This window comes from Rhea americana, unplaced genomic scaffold, assembly GCF_003343005.1.
Source record: "Rhea americana isolate MKP2758 unplaced genomic scaffold, rheAme1 scaffold_11, whole genome shotgun sequence".
NCBI classification, from domain to species: domain Eukaryota; kingdom Metazoa; phylum Chordata; class Aves; order Rheiformes; family Rheidae; genus Rhea; species Rhea americana.
This window is the reverse complement of record NW_028185150.1, coordinates 2840471-2856806: the sequence shown is the minus strand read 5'-3', so window position 1 is coordinate 2856806 and position 16336 is coordinate 2840471. Positions and strand designations below refer to the sequence as shown.

At 38.5% G+C, this 16336-nt stretch overlaps 1 protein-coding gene across 2 annotated transcripts in view; it reads right to left on the bottom strand.

The window, feature by feature from the left end:
• Positions 1 to 16336, bottom strand: part of FANCC (FA complementation group C) — a 75365-nt gene that overhangs the window by 15241 nt on the left and 43788 nt on the right. For both annotated transcript variants that reach the window (XM_085313026.1, XM_085313019.1), the window contains 5 exons: positions 15270 to 15389; positions 14381 to 14445; positions 12436 to 12600; positions 7899 to 8055; positions 2089 to 2141 (listed from right to left, as the gene is read on the bottom strand). In XM_085313026.1, the coding sequence (XP_085169152.1) occupies positions 2089 to 2141; positions 7899 to 8055; positions 12436 to 12600; positions 14381 to 14445; positions 15270 to 15389 (560 nt within the window). The remainder of the gene's footprint in view (positions 1 to 2088; positions 2142 to 7898; positions 8056 to 12435; positions 12601 to 14380; positions 14446 to 15269; positions 15390 to 16336) is intronic.

The window sequence follows — 16336 nt, the reverse complement described above, 5'->3', positions numbered from 1 at the left end:
GTCCAGTGCTCCATCACTCTCACAGTGAGGAAATTCCCCCTCATGTTCAGGTGGAACTTTTGTGCTTCAATTTCTGCCCATTGCCTCTTGTCCTGTAACACGGGACAACTGAAGAGAGTTTGTCCCCATCCCCTTGACACCCTCCCTCCAGGTACTTGTACACTTTGACAAGATCCCCCTCAGTCTTCTCTTCCCCAGGCTGAAGAGGCCCAGCCCTCGCAGCCGTTCCTCATAGGGCAGATGCTCCAGCCCTCTGATCATCTTCATAGCCCTACACTGGACTCTCTCCAGTAGCTCCATGTCTCTATTAGACTGAGGAGCCCACAACTGGACACAGGACTCGAGATGAAGCCTCACCAGGGCTGAGGAGAGGGGCAACCTGCTGGCAACACTCTTCCCAGTGCACCATTGGCCTTCTTGGCCACAAGGGCACATTGCTGGCTCCTGGTCAACTTGTCATCCACCAGCACTCCCAGGTCCTTCTCTGCAGACCTGCTCTCCAGAAGGTCAGCCCCCAGCTTGTACTGCTGCATGGAGTTATTCCTCCCTAGGCGCAGGACTCTGCACTCGCCCCTGCTGTACCTCAGGAGGTTCCTCTCTGCCCTGTCCAGCCTGTCCAGGTCACCTTTCAAAGATGATGGACAGCAGCCTGGAAAGAACATCCGCCAGCTCCCTCGGTACCCGTGGGTGCACCTATCCAGGCCCATGGATTTGTGGATGTCTAGCCTGCCCAGAAGTTCTCTAATCCTATCCTCCTCAACCAAAGCAAAGTCTTCCCTTCTCCAGACTTTCTCCCTTGTCTCCAGGCTGCAGGATTCATGAGGGCTGCCCTCAGCAGTGAAGACTGAAGCAAAGAAGGCATTCAGTAATTCTGCCTTCTCTGTATCCCTTGTCACCAGGGCACCTGCCCCATTCAGAAGTGGGCCCACATTTTCCCTAGTCCTCTTCTTGCTGCTGATGTATTTGAAGAAGCCCTTCCCGTCGTCCTTAACATCCCTTGCCAGACTCAATTCCAGCTGGGCCTTAGCCTTCCTCACCACATCTCTACATACTCTGACTGCATTCCTGTAATTCTCCCAAGCAGCCTGTCCCCTCTTCCACGTTCTGTGTACTTTCTTCTTCTCTCTGAGTTTTGCCAGGATCTCTGGGGCCACAGTAACAGAAAGGTCTGCTATAACAAGAGTGGCAAAATTGTTCCCTCTCATGATACAGCTGTCTACAATTTCCACAGCAGAGATTTGTCTGTCAGTATGTGCACAGAACTAAACTGCACATAAAGACACATAAACACAGAGAGACATGTAAAAATCTCCAAACACATGCACCTGCAAGCTGGTTTCCCTTATAAAGCAGGAGCTTTAATGAACGAGGACTGTCAGTTTCTTGTTAGCACCTAGTACAATATTTTGTACCAAAATTGTAGTACTGACTAGGATTGGGTAGATTACTTCAAAAGAATGGTAAAATAATAAGAAAGTCAACTGAAGAGAAAAAGCCACTGAAAACTGAGTACAAAGGACGGGAAGCCCCCATGTGGTGAACAACAGATTTACTTGAAAAGTATTTTGAAATGCATTCAAAAACAGATTCTTTACTAACAGGCAAATCAACAGTTTAATGTCATTAAGAGCATAGCTGACGTGAATCCTGAAAGATTTTAAACATAATTTTAGAGAGGCCATATAAGTAAGTGCAAACGTGCTAGCTCAGCTCCAAAGTCTTTATGCTACTGTTGTCCAAGTCATTACTGAGCATTTGTATTTCTTACATCAGATCATATTTCAACGATAAAACTTTACTAAAATACGAAATAAATTCATATTTTAACTTTACAGTGTAAAATACAATGTAGTCAATTATATCAATAATTGTTACAATGTAACTTTCATAAAAGTTCCATTTCAAGATTAACTTTGTCTATTATTTGTCATATGTGTCACAGAAGAGTACAGAGATGGATGCAGCTAAAGAATAAGACATCCAGAAATTATAATATGTCATAGATTATAATACAGCATATTCATAAATAAAACCTCAATGTTTAGATTGGTCATTTAAAATATTTCCCAATACCATTTCAAAACTTACTTGAAAATTTCATCAACGATTCTGAAAATGGCAGGATGGCTCGCTGCTTGTGGCTGTTGATAAGCAAATGAAAGGAAACAGCTCGTTAATTAATAAGAAGCAACTCAACTGTTGCTGTATAATTTATAACTTAACCCATGGATGCTATTGTGCTGAAATTACTAAACTACAGATCTCATGCCAACCATTATTAAACACTCAGATTCTCTCACAATTAGGTTCTTAAAATAAGATAGATTATTAAATTAAAATTAAAACTGGATTATTAGATTAAAATTAATTAGAGTCAAGAAAGGAGACTCGCAGCAACACCAAGCAGGCTAACTAGCTGATAAATACAAATACCCAGGATCTCAAATTATTTACGACAAGTATCACTAAAAATACTAAGGGTGCCAGACAGATTTAACAGGTTATTGCATGCAATTCCTGGAGACAAGAGTTAGCCAGCAACTTTATCAAAAGTTTTCTTTTTGGCTTTATAGCAATCCCTTTGGATGTACCTTGTGATTCTTGCTAAATTAACAATTTAAACTCCAAAAATTAAATTTGTAGCCTTCTCTCTTCTGTCTTTAATACCACCACATATATTTTGATCCAAGGTATCTGTCCAAAGTATTATGTCATTCTATGAATTTCAGGGTTGCTACTATGACCTAAGTAGCTCAGTTCAACTTATAGATAAACCTGCATTTTTTTAACTAGTGACACTTTTTATTTTCTTAGTGCTAGCATAAAAAGGTTGTTTTAATAAAGCTATTACATTAAATATGCATTAGTAAACACTATTTTTTTTATACAGCCCTAGGATTAGATAACCATTTACAACCATCTAGGTTGTTTTCTTTTTTTTTTAAAAAAAAAAAAAAAAAAAAAAAAAGGAGTGAATTCTATTATGCCTGTCTTTTCTGAGGTTAGCCCCTGAAGATTTGGTAAGAACATAATTCTTGAACAATCTAGAGTAAAACATATCTCATAAAATGCACTTTTATAGACTTCAGGATGCATGAAAGGAATAGAGTGTATAAAAATGGTGTTTACTGTAACAGTTTTAAGTGCCTGAAGCACCTTTTCAATGAAAACTTTTATCAACCTATTCAGGCTAAAAAGTACCAAGTGGAAGAGAACCTTTTTTAATCACATGTAGGCCAAATAAGGGCTCAGGTTTATATGATAATCTCAGGAAATAGACATAATTTAATATAAACTGAAAAGCTCTGAAAAAGCCAGCTCCTTGCTTCTTACCGTTGTCTTTACCTTATTAGCAATACTAGGCAACACTTCAATTTTATCTTTTACTACACTTTTTCAGTCACAGGGCTGCAGTAAAGTTATCCTATTGAGCATATGCCACCTAGTGTTCAAAAGCATTTACAGCCAGAGGTTAAAAAAGTGAAAATCAGCATGCAACTCACTGCAAGGCTGAGGTCTCCAACTTCCATTGCTTAAGAGTTAAAAAAACTGAGTATATGAGACAAAAAATACTTTTTTTTTTGTAAAGGAAAATAGTCTAAAGTGAAAACATGTTTCAGTTCTGTGAGCTCAATGGTTTATTTCAGACTTTTCTTCAGTCTTTTCAGACTCTCTATATACCTCTGCAAGCACACATTCAAAATGACACAAAAACCCACTGCTGCCTATGACTTTTTGATCATGTTACTAGGAAGGGTCTAGCAGCACTCTGCTGCAGGTATCAAGATCAAACCAAAATTCCTTTGAACAATACCAAAATAAATGTGCTCTGAGCAATAATCAAAAATACTTTTCACTCTTTCAACAAATAGCAAACTATATAACATTCATTTTGAGAGCCCCAAGCTGATAGCTCCTTCTATTCAATCTACGTTGCTGAAATTGACATGAATTTCATTACTGTTATTAAAAGCAAATCACCGATTGTTACCTAATTTCACAACAAAGTTTTGATTAGTGTGTTGTATTCAATTCATTAACTACTGAAAATGAGAATATTTATCATGGCACAAAAATTTCCAAGGCAATGTGAAGGTATACCCTCTGTTTAGAATGTCCACACTGAATCATTGGCAATACCAGTGTTTGGGAGGGATTCTCATAGGGTTGCAGGTTGCTGACTTTATCTCCCTACTTCTTCAAAATAAAAGGATACTTTTACATTTTGTTTGCAACTATGCAACATTTTCCAGATAAAGGTCAGATAATCTAACACTCTGTCTACTGGGAACTTGCTCTATCCCTTTTAAAATGTGCACATCCCACAGAGTACAATCTACACTAAGCTAAAATAATAATAATACAATGATTCCAAATTTTAAGAATGTGTATGCGTCTTCAGAATGAAAAATGAAGATAAAAACATGTTTTAAAGAAATAAAATGTGAAAAATGTATTATAACATGAAGTATTACACACGAGTTCTACAAAATTACAGTACTTTTGTACCTGATTTATTATCAAAAAGTAGAATCCTCAATAACTCATTTATTACCATAATACAAAGCCAGCACTGAATGAAGATAAGAAAAATATATTTGCATCTATATGAATACGTATGTACACAGTACGCAGAAGAACACAGTAACAATCATCTACTGTTTCTTTATGCTCATCACAGCATTCCTTATAATAATCACAAGTAAGAATAAACATAAGGAAACAAATTGTGCCCAAGACCACACAGCAAGAGTTGAAGCAATAACACTAGAAATTCCAATTCTCTTGGCTTCTAGACTCTCGTGCCATTATTTGGACAGAACACTTCTACAGTTAAACACACTCAGCTTTAAGAAACCTGTACACTTCTTTATTTAACATGTTTGCATTTCCAAATTTAAATTTACTTGTATTCCTGAATTTTATATTAGTTAAATAATAATAATATACTTATATATTACTCTTTTTCTTCTACCAAGTGCTAAATATGTTTTTATTTTCATATTGCTTTGAAAGCATGAGTATCTTTTCACAGAATTTTTGTATTTAAAACCCTCCTAACTCCATCAAAATTATGAGTAAATTGCACTATTTCAAACATTTTACCATAATGACACAGCTTTTGAAGACAGACAACACTGACGAAATTAATTGTGACTTAGCTGGACTACATTACAATAGGGGCAACAAGGTGCTCATTTTTTCTCTCTATCCTTCCGCCGCCTTCTGGCACACTGGCCAGTGAGCGTGTACCTGGCCACAACAGAAACCTGACAATGAGGCAACGCAAGGTGGCCAAGTAACAGCATAGGAATCAAGAGTGCATCTCCAACTTCCCTATGCTATATGGCAACAGGAAAGAGTCACTGTATCAACTACTAATCTCTATTCTGATGCTAGTGCTGAAGTGAAAACAACAGCAAGGAGGCCCCAGAGTGAGAATGCTGTCGAGCATAACACACTTTTGATTCAGGGACAGACTTAAAATTGACAAGAAAATTGACGGAACAGCTAAAAAAAGGGGGGGGGAACAGAGAAGGAGAACACAACAGATTTTAAGAATTCTCAACCTATAGCAGAAGATTAAGGTTTTCTTACAACATAACTTTGAAAGAAAAAAAATACTATTTTGGAAAAACAACTAAGAACTGAACCTGACTGACATCAATTTGCTCACGTTAGTTTATGCAAGTGCTTTACAAATCTGTTTACATATATACATATATACCCATTTTTTTTGCTTAAATATAAAATACTTAATTTGTGTGTTTAATTTTATTTACTAACTCACACATATAAACTAGCTCTACTTCAAAACGAAAGGAATCTTTCCCCATACCAAATTATTAAGAAGCGAAAGAGTGTTTATGAATGTCATTTCACTAGCAACACGTATGACACTTAGTTTTTGTACTTATTACTTCTCAATAACTGTAGAATTTCCAGTATTAATTCCAGCTATCCCTAAAGGGCATAAACACAATTAATAGCAGACCATATAAAACACAAGTTGGTGGACCATCACACTGTAACTACTTTTGGAATTCAAATGTAACAATATTGCATATCAAGTTTCTTTCATAATAAAAATAGTAGTTTATAACTATCTGGATACTCTAGATCTTTATGAGGTTTACATTGGGTTGCTCTATCAAGATATTTTGTTTTGATAAATGACTGCAATAACACAATTATGAAACAGCTTATTCAAGTTTCCTTCTTATCATATAATATAATCAAATCAGTAATATATTTCTGCCTATTTGCACTCTACTGGTTTTACTGCAAACAGGAAAAGAAAAGTCTAAATCAATTGATTTTTGTCTCATCATTCCACATAAGGCGAACTGAGGTCACTTCCTGCAAATAACATAATCTGTCAAGAAAATACATTTCCACATCCCTAAATAAATATTCAGATTTTTTTTTTTTTTTTTAAGACAGGCTAAATTATTCACACTGTTGGATTCAAAACGCTCACTGATCTTAACATCACACAAGTATGTTTACAAATATCATCAGACATTTTAAGCCATAATTATGGGATCTCATCTCTTCCTCCTCTACTGCCTCTCTGAAGCTTCTCACTCTGTCTTTTTCAATTGCCATTCCATCGCTCTTTTGTACACTCTCTTAACACATTACTCCTATCAACAAGCAGTATCTACCTTCAAGCTATTCTCACTCTTAGGCCCTCATTCATACCACTTCTTGCCCACAGGATGTCCTCTCTAAACCAGCATTCAAAGCTGCTGCATTCATCTTTCCTCCCTGTGAATATTTTCCTTTGAAAGCTCAAATTCCTTGGAGCAGAAGCAAATAGGTACAATCTAAGTGTGCTAGCACAGTAAGGTCCCATCCTTTTCAGGGATCAGGGTGTGAAAACAATTCAATGAAAATAATTAATAAGCAACCTCAAATAAGTAATTATGATAAAGATTTTACTTCATTTTATACATAAAACTTGGTGTCTTTTCTGAGCTACGTATGATACCTTGTACTATGTTCAACTAACATATTTTGTTCAGTACAGAAAAATTATATGCACAGGCTATTTTATAGCCTTGTCTTCTGGAACACCTAGATCTCAAATGATACATAAGTACTGCTGACACAAAACACTTAAGAGATTTGCAAGCATTTTAAGAGATCCTTGAAATAGAAATTTTCAGATTCAATTAAAAAAGAAAAAATTCTAAATGCATAATTTCTTTTCCTTTTTAAAATAAATACTATAAAATTTCATAGGGTGAAAATAAGATTTCATCTACCTTTTTGAGAGAGCTTCACTTTATGAAATATAGTGTAAGTGCATAGCAGGTATTTACACTTAAATTTACATTTAATTTTGCAAACTAATGTAAGTTTGTAGAAGTTGCTGTGTCATTATGTTTCTAAAAATAAGATTCTTAGTTCACTTTGTATTACAGCATTTGAAATCAAACTTTAACTATAGTTTAACAAATGTTTTACATTAATTTGTTAATGTTTGCATGCAAAGCCAACTAACAAAATATTCCACAGTAAAATAATTTACAAAGCATTTCAATTGTTTAAACTGCTAAATCCCCAAGGGCACAGAGAAGTAAAAACAGATTCAAATCCTCCCTCCCTGAAGTTTATCATTTTTAAAGACAGGGCAGGTATTCATACCCCCATCAATCAGATTCCCACTCTATCTTTCCTTGGTCTACAGGTCAAATCTTTCTTCTATCATTTAGATATTTAATTTTTACTCTGAATTGATATTTGTATGATTCAAGATTTGCATTTGTATTACCAAGTAATACACCACAAAACAGCCTTTCTCCCACAAAGATGCTGCCATATATTTGAGAACTCTTTGTCCACTCTTGAGCAGAAAGCATAGAATCAAATATACTACCTGTTGTACATACCAATAATGAGTTTTTCACGACACAAGCTACTTCTTCCAGTGAAGTCATCTGAACGGAAGCCAATTGGTCTAAAAGATGCAAAGTAGCTTTTTCAAGGCTTGGTAAGTGACGAAGCCATAGGCTGAAGATAGCCGTTTCAGACAGGGAGATCTTCTTTCTGGTTTACGAAGAAAATATTGTTTTCACTAAGAAATTGAAAGACAAACAAAAGCAAGCATCGCAAGACAAAAAAATCAACCTGTAGAAAGAGAGATAAAACCTGGTTTACAGTGCTCTGCTCAATAGCCAGGACCGCAATACTTTCTAAATGTGACTGCAGAATTTATCAAATAATAATGTCAAAGAATAACAGGGAATCACCATCATCTACAAATAAACCTTACTATAGGTCTTTAAAAATCAAGAACTCGCCGCTGTCAGATTCAAGCAAGTGGAAATGGAAGGTTCAAGTCTGAGTTTTTTTTAACTCTCTAGAGAAAGTTTACCTCATGCTCCCTCTCTTTAAAACCCAGTGTGTTTCCTGTACATCTGCCTACTAGAAAGTGTCAGCAGCTGACAGGCAAGCAGAAAGGGTCTAAATAATTTTACTGCTGGCTATGATTCAAAGTAATACCTACTCTTTGCAAAGAAATAAGAAAATAAACAAGGTAGAATCACAGAATCGGTAAAGTTGGAAGGGACCTCTGGAGATCATCTAGTACAAGCAGGGTCACCTACAGCATGTTAGATCGGGTTGCATCCAGGCGGGTCTTCAATATCTCCAGAGAAGGAGACTCCAAAACCTCTCTGGGCAACCTGGTCCAGTGCTCCGTCACTCTCACAGGGAAGAAATTCCCCCTCACGTTCAGGCGGAACTTCTGGTGGTTCAGTTTGTGCCCATTGCCTCTTGTCCTATCGCATGAGATGACTGAAAAGAACATAGCCCTATCCCCTCCTTTCAGATGCACACTGATAAGATCCACCCTCAGTCTTCTCTTCCCCAGGCTGAAGAGGCCCAGCTCTTGCAGCCTCCTCTGATCATCCTCTGATCAGCCCTACGCTGGACTATCTCCAGTAGCTCCATGTCTCTATTAGACTGAGGAGCCCACAACTGGACACAGGACTCGAGATGAAGCCTCACCAGGGCTGAGGAGAGGGGCAACCTGCTGGCAACACTCTTCCCAGTGCACCATTGGCCTTCTTGGCCACAAGGGCACATTGCTGGCTCCTGGTCAACTTGTCATCCACCAGCACTCCCAGGTCCTTCTCTGCAGACCTGCTCTCCAGAAGGTCAGCCCCCAGCTTGTACTGCTGCATGGAGTTATTCCTCCCTAGGCGCAGGACTCTGCACTTGCCCCTGCTGAACCTCAGGAGGTTCCTCTCTGCCCAGCTCTCCAGCCTGTCCAGGTCTCTTCAAATGGCAGCACAGCCCCCAGGTGTGTCAGCCACTCCTCCCAGCTTGGGATCATCAGCAAACTCACTGAGGAGGCACTCTGTCCCCTCATCCAGGTCACTGATGAAGAAGTTGAAGAGGATGAGACTCAGCACCGAGCCCTGGGGAACTCCACTAGCCACAGGCCTCCAACTAGACTCCGCACCACTGATGATGACCCTCGGAGCTCTGCCTTTCAGCCAGTTCTCAATCCACCTCACTGTCCATTCATCTAAMCYACACTTCCAGAGCTTCTCTACAAGGAAGAGACAGTGTCAAAAGCCTTGCTGAAGTCAAGGTACACAACGTCCACTGCTCTCCCCTCATCTACCCAGCCAGTCAGGCCATCAGAGAAGGCTATCAGGTTGGTTAAGCAGGATTTCGCCTTGGTGAATCCATGCTGACTACTCCTCATCGCCGCCTTCTCCTCCATATGCCTGGAGATGGCATCCATGATGAGTCATTCCATCACCTTTCCAGGGATGGAGGTGAGGCTGACTGGCCTATAGTTGCCTGGGTCCTCCTCCTTGCTTTTTTTGAAGACTGGAGTGACACTCGCTTTCTCCCAGTCCTCAGACACCTCTCCAGTTCTCCAGGACCTTTCAAAGATGATGGACAGCAGCCTGGAAAGAACATCCGCCAGCTCCCTCGGTACCCATGGGTGCACCTATCCAGGCCCATGGATTTGTGAACATCAAGCTTGCCCAGAAGGTCTCTAATCCTGTCCTCCTCAACTAAAGCAAAGTCTTCCTTTCTCCAGATTTTCTCCCTCACATCCAGGCTGCAGGATTCATGACGGCTGCCCTTAGCAGTGAAGACTGAAGCAAAGAAGGCATTCAGTAATTCTGCCTTCTCTGTATCCCTTGTCACCAGGGCMCCYGCCCCATTCAGWAGYGGGCCCACATTTTCCCTAGTCCTCYTCTTGCTGCTGATGTATTTGAAGAAGCCCTTCCCATCATCCTTAACATCCCTTGCCAGACTCAATTCCAGCTGGGCCTTAGCCTTCCTCACCGCATCTCTACATACTCGCAGCATCTCTACATCCTCTGACTACATCCCATGCAGCAGTACAAGCTGGGGGCTGACCTTCTGGAGAGCAGGTCTGCAGAGAAGGACCTGGGAGTGCTGGTGGATGACAAGTTGACCAGGAGCCAGCAATGTGCCCTTGTGGCCAAGAAGGCCAATGGTATCCTTGGGTGCACTGGGAAGAGTGTTGCCAGCAGGTCGAGGGAGGTGATCCTGCCCCTCTACTCAGCCCTGGGAAGGCCTCATCTCGAGTCCTGTGTCCAGTTGTGGGCTCCTCAGTCTAATAGAGACATGGAGCTACTGGAGAGAGTCCAGCGTAGGGCTATGAAGATGATGAGAGGGCTGGAGCATCTGCCCTATGAGGAACGGCTGCGAGAGCTGGGCCTCTTCAGCCTGGGGAAGAGACGGCTGAGGGGGATATTATCAAGGTGTACAAGTGCCTGAAGGGAGGGTGTCAAGGGGATGGGGACAAACTCTTTTCAGTTGTCCCGTGTTACAGGACAAGAGGCAATGGGCAGAAATTGAAGCACAAAAGTTCCACCTGAACATGAGGGGGAATTTCCTCACTGTGAGAGTGATGGAGCACTGGACCAAGTTGCCCAGAGAGGTTGTGGAGTCTCCTTCTCTGGAGATCTTCAAGGCCTGCCTGGATGCAACTCTGTCTAACATGCTCTAGGTGACCCTGCTTGAGCAGGGAGGCTGGACTAGATGATCTCCAGAGATCCCTTCCAACCTTACTGATTCTATGATTCTATGTTCCAAACAAAATGACAGCAATTATTTACATTGCGAGAAAAAAAACAACAAGCACAGCCTTGTACAATGATATATTTAAGAATCTTTATCTTAATAGCCCAGAGATAATGCTTTTGAGTACAGAACATGCAGTTAAAACTTTGATTAGAAAGGGAGAAATGGGTAACTAAGGTGAAGTGTTCCCGAAGGATCTTTCCTAGTATTAAAAGAACTCTTTAACAATATGTAAGAGTGCAGTTTGGTAAAAAAATTTTGAAAATTATGTGCATTTCTGTTTTAAAAACTTTGGATTATACTTCCCTAGCATTAAGTGATATTTTTATTTTTTGGTCCCATATTGAAAATGTTGAGTTCTTCGAAAATAAGGATTTTCTTTGAGGGCCTACAGAAAGTCTCAGTAAGGAACAATGGACAAATCTGATATTCTTGTATCCATACTTCATACTATTTAGTAGAGGTGCCAGAGCACCCTGTATGAAATGAAGCTTCTTCAAGTCTGGCAGCTTCAGGCACAGGTATTTCACATGCCTGTTATTTAAGTTTGTGATGCCACAGACTCCTACACTAAAGGCCAAACTGTCATCTGCCAAGATGGAATGGAATTTTCTACTTGACCAAAGATGACAGAAAGCATCCAATGACATGGATATGTGAGAACTTTTCATTAAGAAATTCAGGACCACCTTTTTTGGCTACGATTTTAGTAGATCAAGTCTCAACCAAAAGTAGACTGTGCCATCTCCCCTTCCCTAGCATCGCCAGCCTTCCTGATGCTCAGCTCCACTCAGCTGGCTGACTTTATTAAAACAATTGCTTTACCAGCAGAGAAACAAAAAACACATTTCACAAATTGCTTCTATTAGCCTCATTAAACATAGTATGTGGTAAAACAGGAGAATTAAAAATGTTGAGAATCAATTTCTCAGCAAAAATAAGAGAATATGGAACCACTCAAATATAAGAATCAATTTTCTGCACAGAAAAATGAACATATTTAACAACTGCTCTCAAAATCTCATGGTAGAGAAATAACATTTCTATGAAAAGTGATCACATCGTCCATGCAACCTCCTAAAAATCCAGTGCAGATTTATGCCTCCATTTTAGAGAAAAGGTAGGAAAGTGTCCCAGTCAAAGCTGTTATGCTATAATTTGTGGCAAGTGAAAATCCTAGACTGTCTTACAATTTGCAGTCTGCTATTCAAGTGCAAAGTAAATTCTATTATATATATAAAAAAAAATGCTCGGTGCACTCAGCATACAAGTCCATGGAAAAGATATTTCAATTGATTTAATATTCTTTTTCATGAAGAGCAAAAAAATCATATAGTATGTGCTACTTACTTCAGGAAGGACTCATTCACAGCCTCTAGAAACTCTGAACTGAGAATTTCCCGTGATGCACCTCCATGGTAAAGAAGGAGAGTTTCCAGCAATGGAGTTAAATCAGGCAAAGTAATCAGAGGGAGACAGAAAAGGGACACCTCACTCACACGACTGGCTGGAACTCTGGGGGGGGGGGGGAACAACACAGTTTGCATTTTAGAAAAGTCAAAACTTCAAATTTTAAAGCTATAAAGCAAAAGAAGATTAAATTAATTACAAAAGGTTAAATGTGAGAGATATGTATCTAACTGTATAAAAATTATTTGTGGGAATTAATATTCTGTTATTATTACATATTGTCTGAAGAATCTCGAAAAGAAATTGAAATTCTGCTATTTTAGTGCTCAAAATAAATCACATGAGAGTCATTAATGTAATTCTGAAATGCAGCTAAATGTTTATTAATTACACCTTTTCTAATGGGCAACGCTTTGCCTCTTCCAGGAAAGGTAGAGGGATAGTGTAGTGGTTATTCACATCTGCTTTACATGTTGAAGGCCCTAGATTCAAGCCCCAGTGGAACCAGCACCAGGAAATCTTTGGGAGGTTGGGCTAGATGATCTCCAGAAGTCCCTTCCAACCTTACTGATTCTGTGATCAGTCTCATCCTTCTAAAGGACAACGCAATGGTAAAGAAAACTATAGCTTCACAGCTCTCACGTAGGTTTGCTGGATTCTAGAAGAGACAGCCTAGCTGGTTTTAAGGCCTCCTGTGTTTTTTCTTTCATCTTTCTCTCTCCTTCTAATAGAAATTCCTTCTGTGGACAAGATAGTACAAATCCTGCTGTCTTCCAAAGTTCAGGCAAAAATTACTTGTCTTAGAGATCTACAGTTGAACAAATACATAACACTTTTGGATCTTAATATACGGAACATTCATTTGACCTGCTTGCTAAAACTGCATATTTTGAAATGATTCAAGGTGGTGAGCTTGCCGTAAGACAAAGAATAAAAAGGTAACTTACATATTCTTGAAACATGGCATCTTTGAAATATACAAAAAAACAGCATAAATCGTGAGATTACATTAACAAAAGTAAAAGCACAAGTTCCTCAGAGTATGTATAGTTTTTAGATGCAGTAGATGTCTCTGCCCAAATGGCAGCAACACATGCTCTCCATGCAGGTGGCTACATCCTCCAGTAACCTAGTCTCCTTTTGCTAGTTAAAATATGCTAAAATGCTTTAAACTATCAACAAATTCCACTGATGAGAACAAAGCTGTTTTTTTTCCTTTCCTGTAATTTCTAAGGTCAGGCAGCGTTATACAAGTAATAAAATTCATTTCATCAGTCTGAGTAGTTTTGATTTTGAAGACCAACAGAATATGCAGAGGACAGTCACACAGACAGGCACACTTTGGATAGATTTATATGAAAATATCTATCTATATATGTTGAGGGAGAGAGGAAAAACAGCTGGAATAAACTTGATTTACTTGCAATGAAAAGGATCTATTGATGCATGCTATATATAATAATTTTTAAAGTATTTATAAAAAAATTTTTATCTGCGTTTCAAGAAAACCACATTATACTGTGGATATACAGTGGAATTACATACATTATATAAGTTTATAATATTAACAACAACAACTGCAAAGTAACTACTATCTAGCCGTATGAAACTATCACACACACGAGGAAAAACATTTCCTTTGAGAAAAAAGCTTTTCTTTTTCCTTATGGTAACTATGTCGTGATTATCACGTAAGTATGACGTTTTCTGTGAAGCACAACTTAACAATTGTTTGTCAACATATGAAATTTTCTAAACCCCTCACCACTCAAAACTTTCAGACTGATGCCTAAATACTTACATGTCCAAGGCTGTAAAAAGGTTCTCACTGAACTGTAATGATCCAAATCAAAACATACCAAAATGACGTTTAGATAACACCTACCTCCCTTGAATGTTAAGCCCATTAAACTGATCTCCTCTGAGTTCTGTTACTAACGATAAGACCATCTGTTAAATAAAACAAATGACATTAAGATGCATACACTGCAAATAAACAGACATTAGTTGCATTATTATCCATGAGAGGGATGCCTTTGGAAATCACTAACATTCCCTGTCCGCTCAATTTTTTTTTTTTTTAGATTTTTAGATTATTAATTGCAAATCAAAGTTTTCTAGACTTTGGTCGAATGGCTGAATCATACTGCAAAACCTTTTGTGAACACTCACGATACATATTCCCTATTTGACAACTAGCCAACAATTTCTTTCTGCTTCTCCAAGACTTGAATGTTTTGGAAKTGTATTATTAATAATTTTTATATGCTTTAGCTAATGATTACATCAGATAAAGCATCATTTCATAGTATGAAATACTATTCCTATGATTTTTATACAGTAAAAGACAATTTTCCTACAATTTAGGGCTCATCTATCATTTTAAAGGCAGCATAAACAGTCAAAAAAAAGATTCCAAAAGTTACATTATAACACACAAAATAGTATGCATTAATTTTAACTTCACAGTGGGGGAAAAAAAGATAAGTTACGCTTTTTTTTTTTTTTTNTTTTTTTTTTTTTTTTTATTATAACACAACAGCAACAGGTATTTTTACCAATATGTATTACAATATAATCTAACCAAAAATTTATTTTTTTTGTCTGTGAAGATCTCCCATTTCATTTTCTCCCTAAAAGGCAGTAAAAGTATCTGAAGTAAGAAAAGAAAAACAAAGTTCAGTTCCTGTTTCTATAACAATGACAACTCTATGGATGTGCTTATAGAGTGTTGATTTCTTATTAACAAAATTTCAACTGCACAAAATACTTACATTTTTAACTAAATGAGAATAATAATCTGCTGATGTGTAGCCAAGAGCTGAAATGAAAGTATTGGTCCCAGCTTCATTACTTTCCCATTTGGAAGAAGAAAGCAGATGGCAGAGCAAACTCTGGAAGAAATCAACATAAGAGAAATAATAATAATAATAATAATAATAATAATAATAATAATAATAGAAGGGTTTGAGGCTATAATACACTTTGCGAAAATAAGTAATTGTTACCATCTTCTACCTAGGTAAGATCTTTTGATGGGTTGTGGTCATTCTTACATCATCTGATAAACATACAAGAGTGCACACCTTCTTTCAACCATAAGAAGAATGCCTCTGCTGCTTATCATCAAATATGCCACATATGCCACTGATTCCGGTATTTCTGGAAGAGCAGAGGACACAGTGCCAAAACCAGACAGACTCTTGGGGCAGATTTCAGTTCTTTGGGAGCCATTTCAGTCTGATACGCTAGAGTATGAGGGAATATATATTGCTACACAACAGAAAAGCACATGTAGAAACACTCTGATCAAGAAGAGTAAGCAAGAAAGCTTACTTTTCACATCTTTCCTTCAAGATGTCCCAGTATTTTGGCTGTTACTCATGATCTGGCATCATAATTTAATTTCCTTCATCAGGAGATAATGGCAACTTTTTAGTTTGACATTTACTTCTGTATCAATTTCATTACTAGATGTTTTAAACTATTTAGCCTGGAGAAAAAAGACTGGGGGGGGGGGAAATCTTATCAATGTCTGTAAGTTCCCGGAGGGAGGGTGTCAAGGGGACGGGAACAAAATCTTTTCAGCTGTCCCATGTGACAGGACAAGAGGTAATGGGCACAAACTGACCCACAGGAAGTTCTGTCTGAACATGAAGGGGAATTTCTTCCCTGTGAGAGTGACGGAGCGTTGGACCAGACTGCCCAGAGAGGTTGTGGTGTCTCCTTCTCTGGAGATATTCAAAGCCTGCCTGGACACAACCCTGTCTAACATGCTCTGGGTGACCCTGCTTGAGCAGAGGGGTTGGACTAGATGATCTCCAGAGGTCCCTTCCAACCT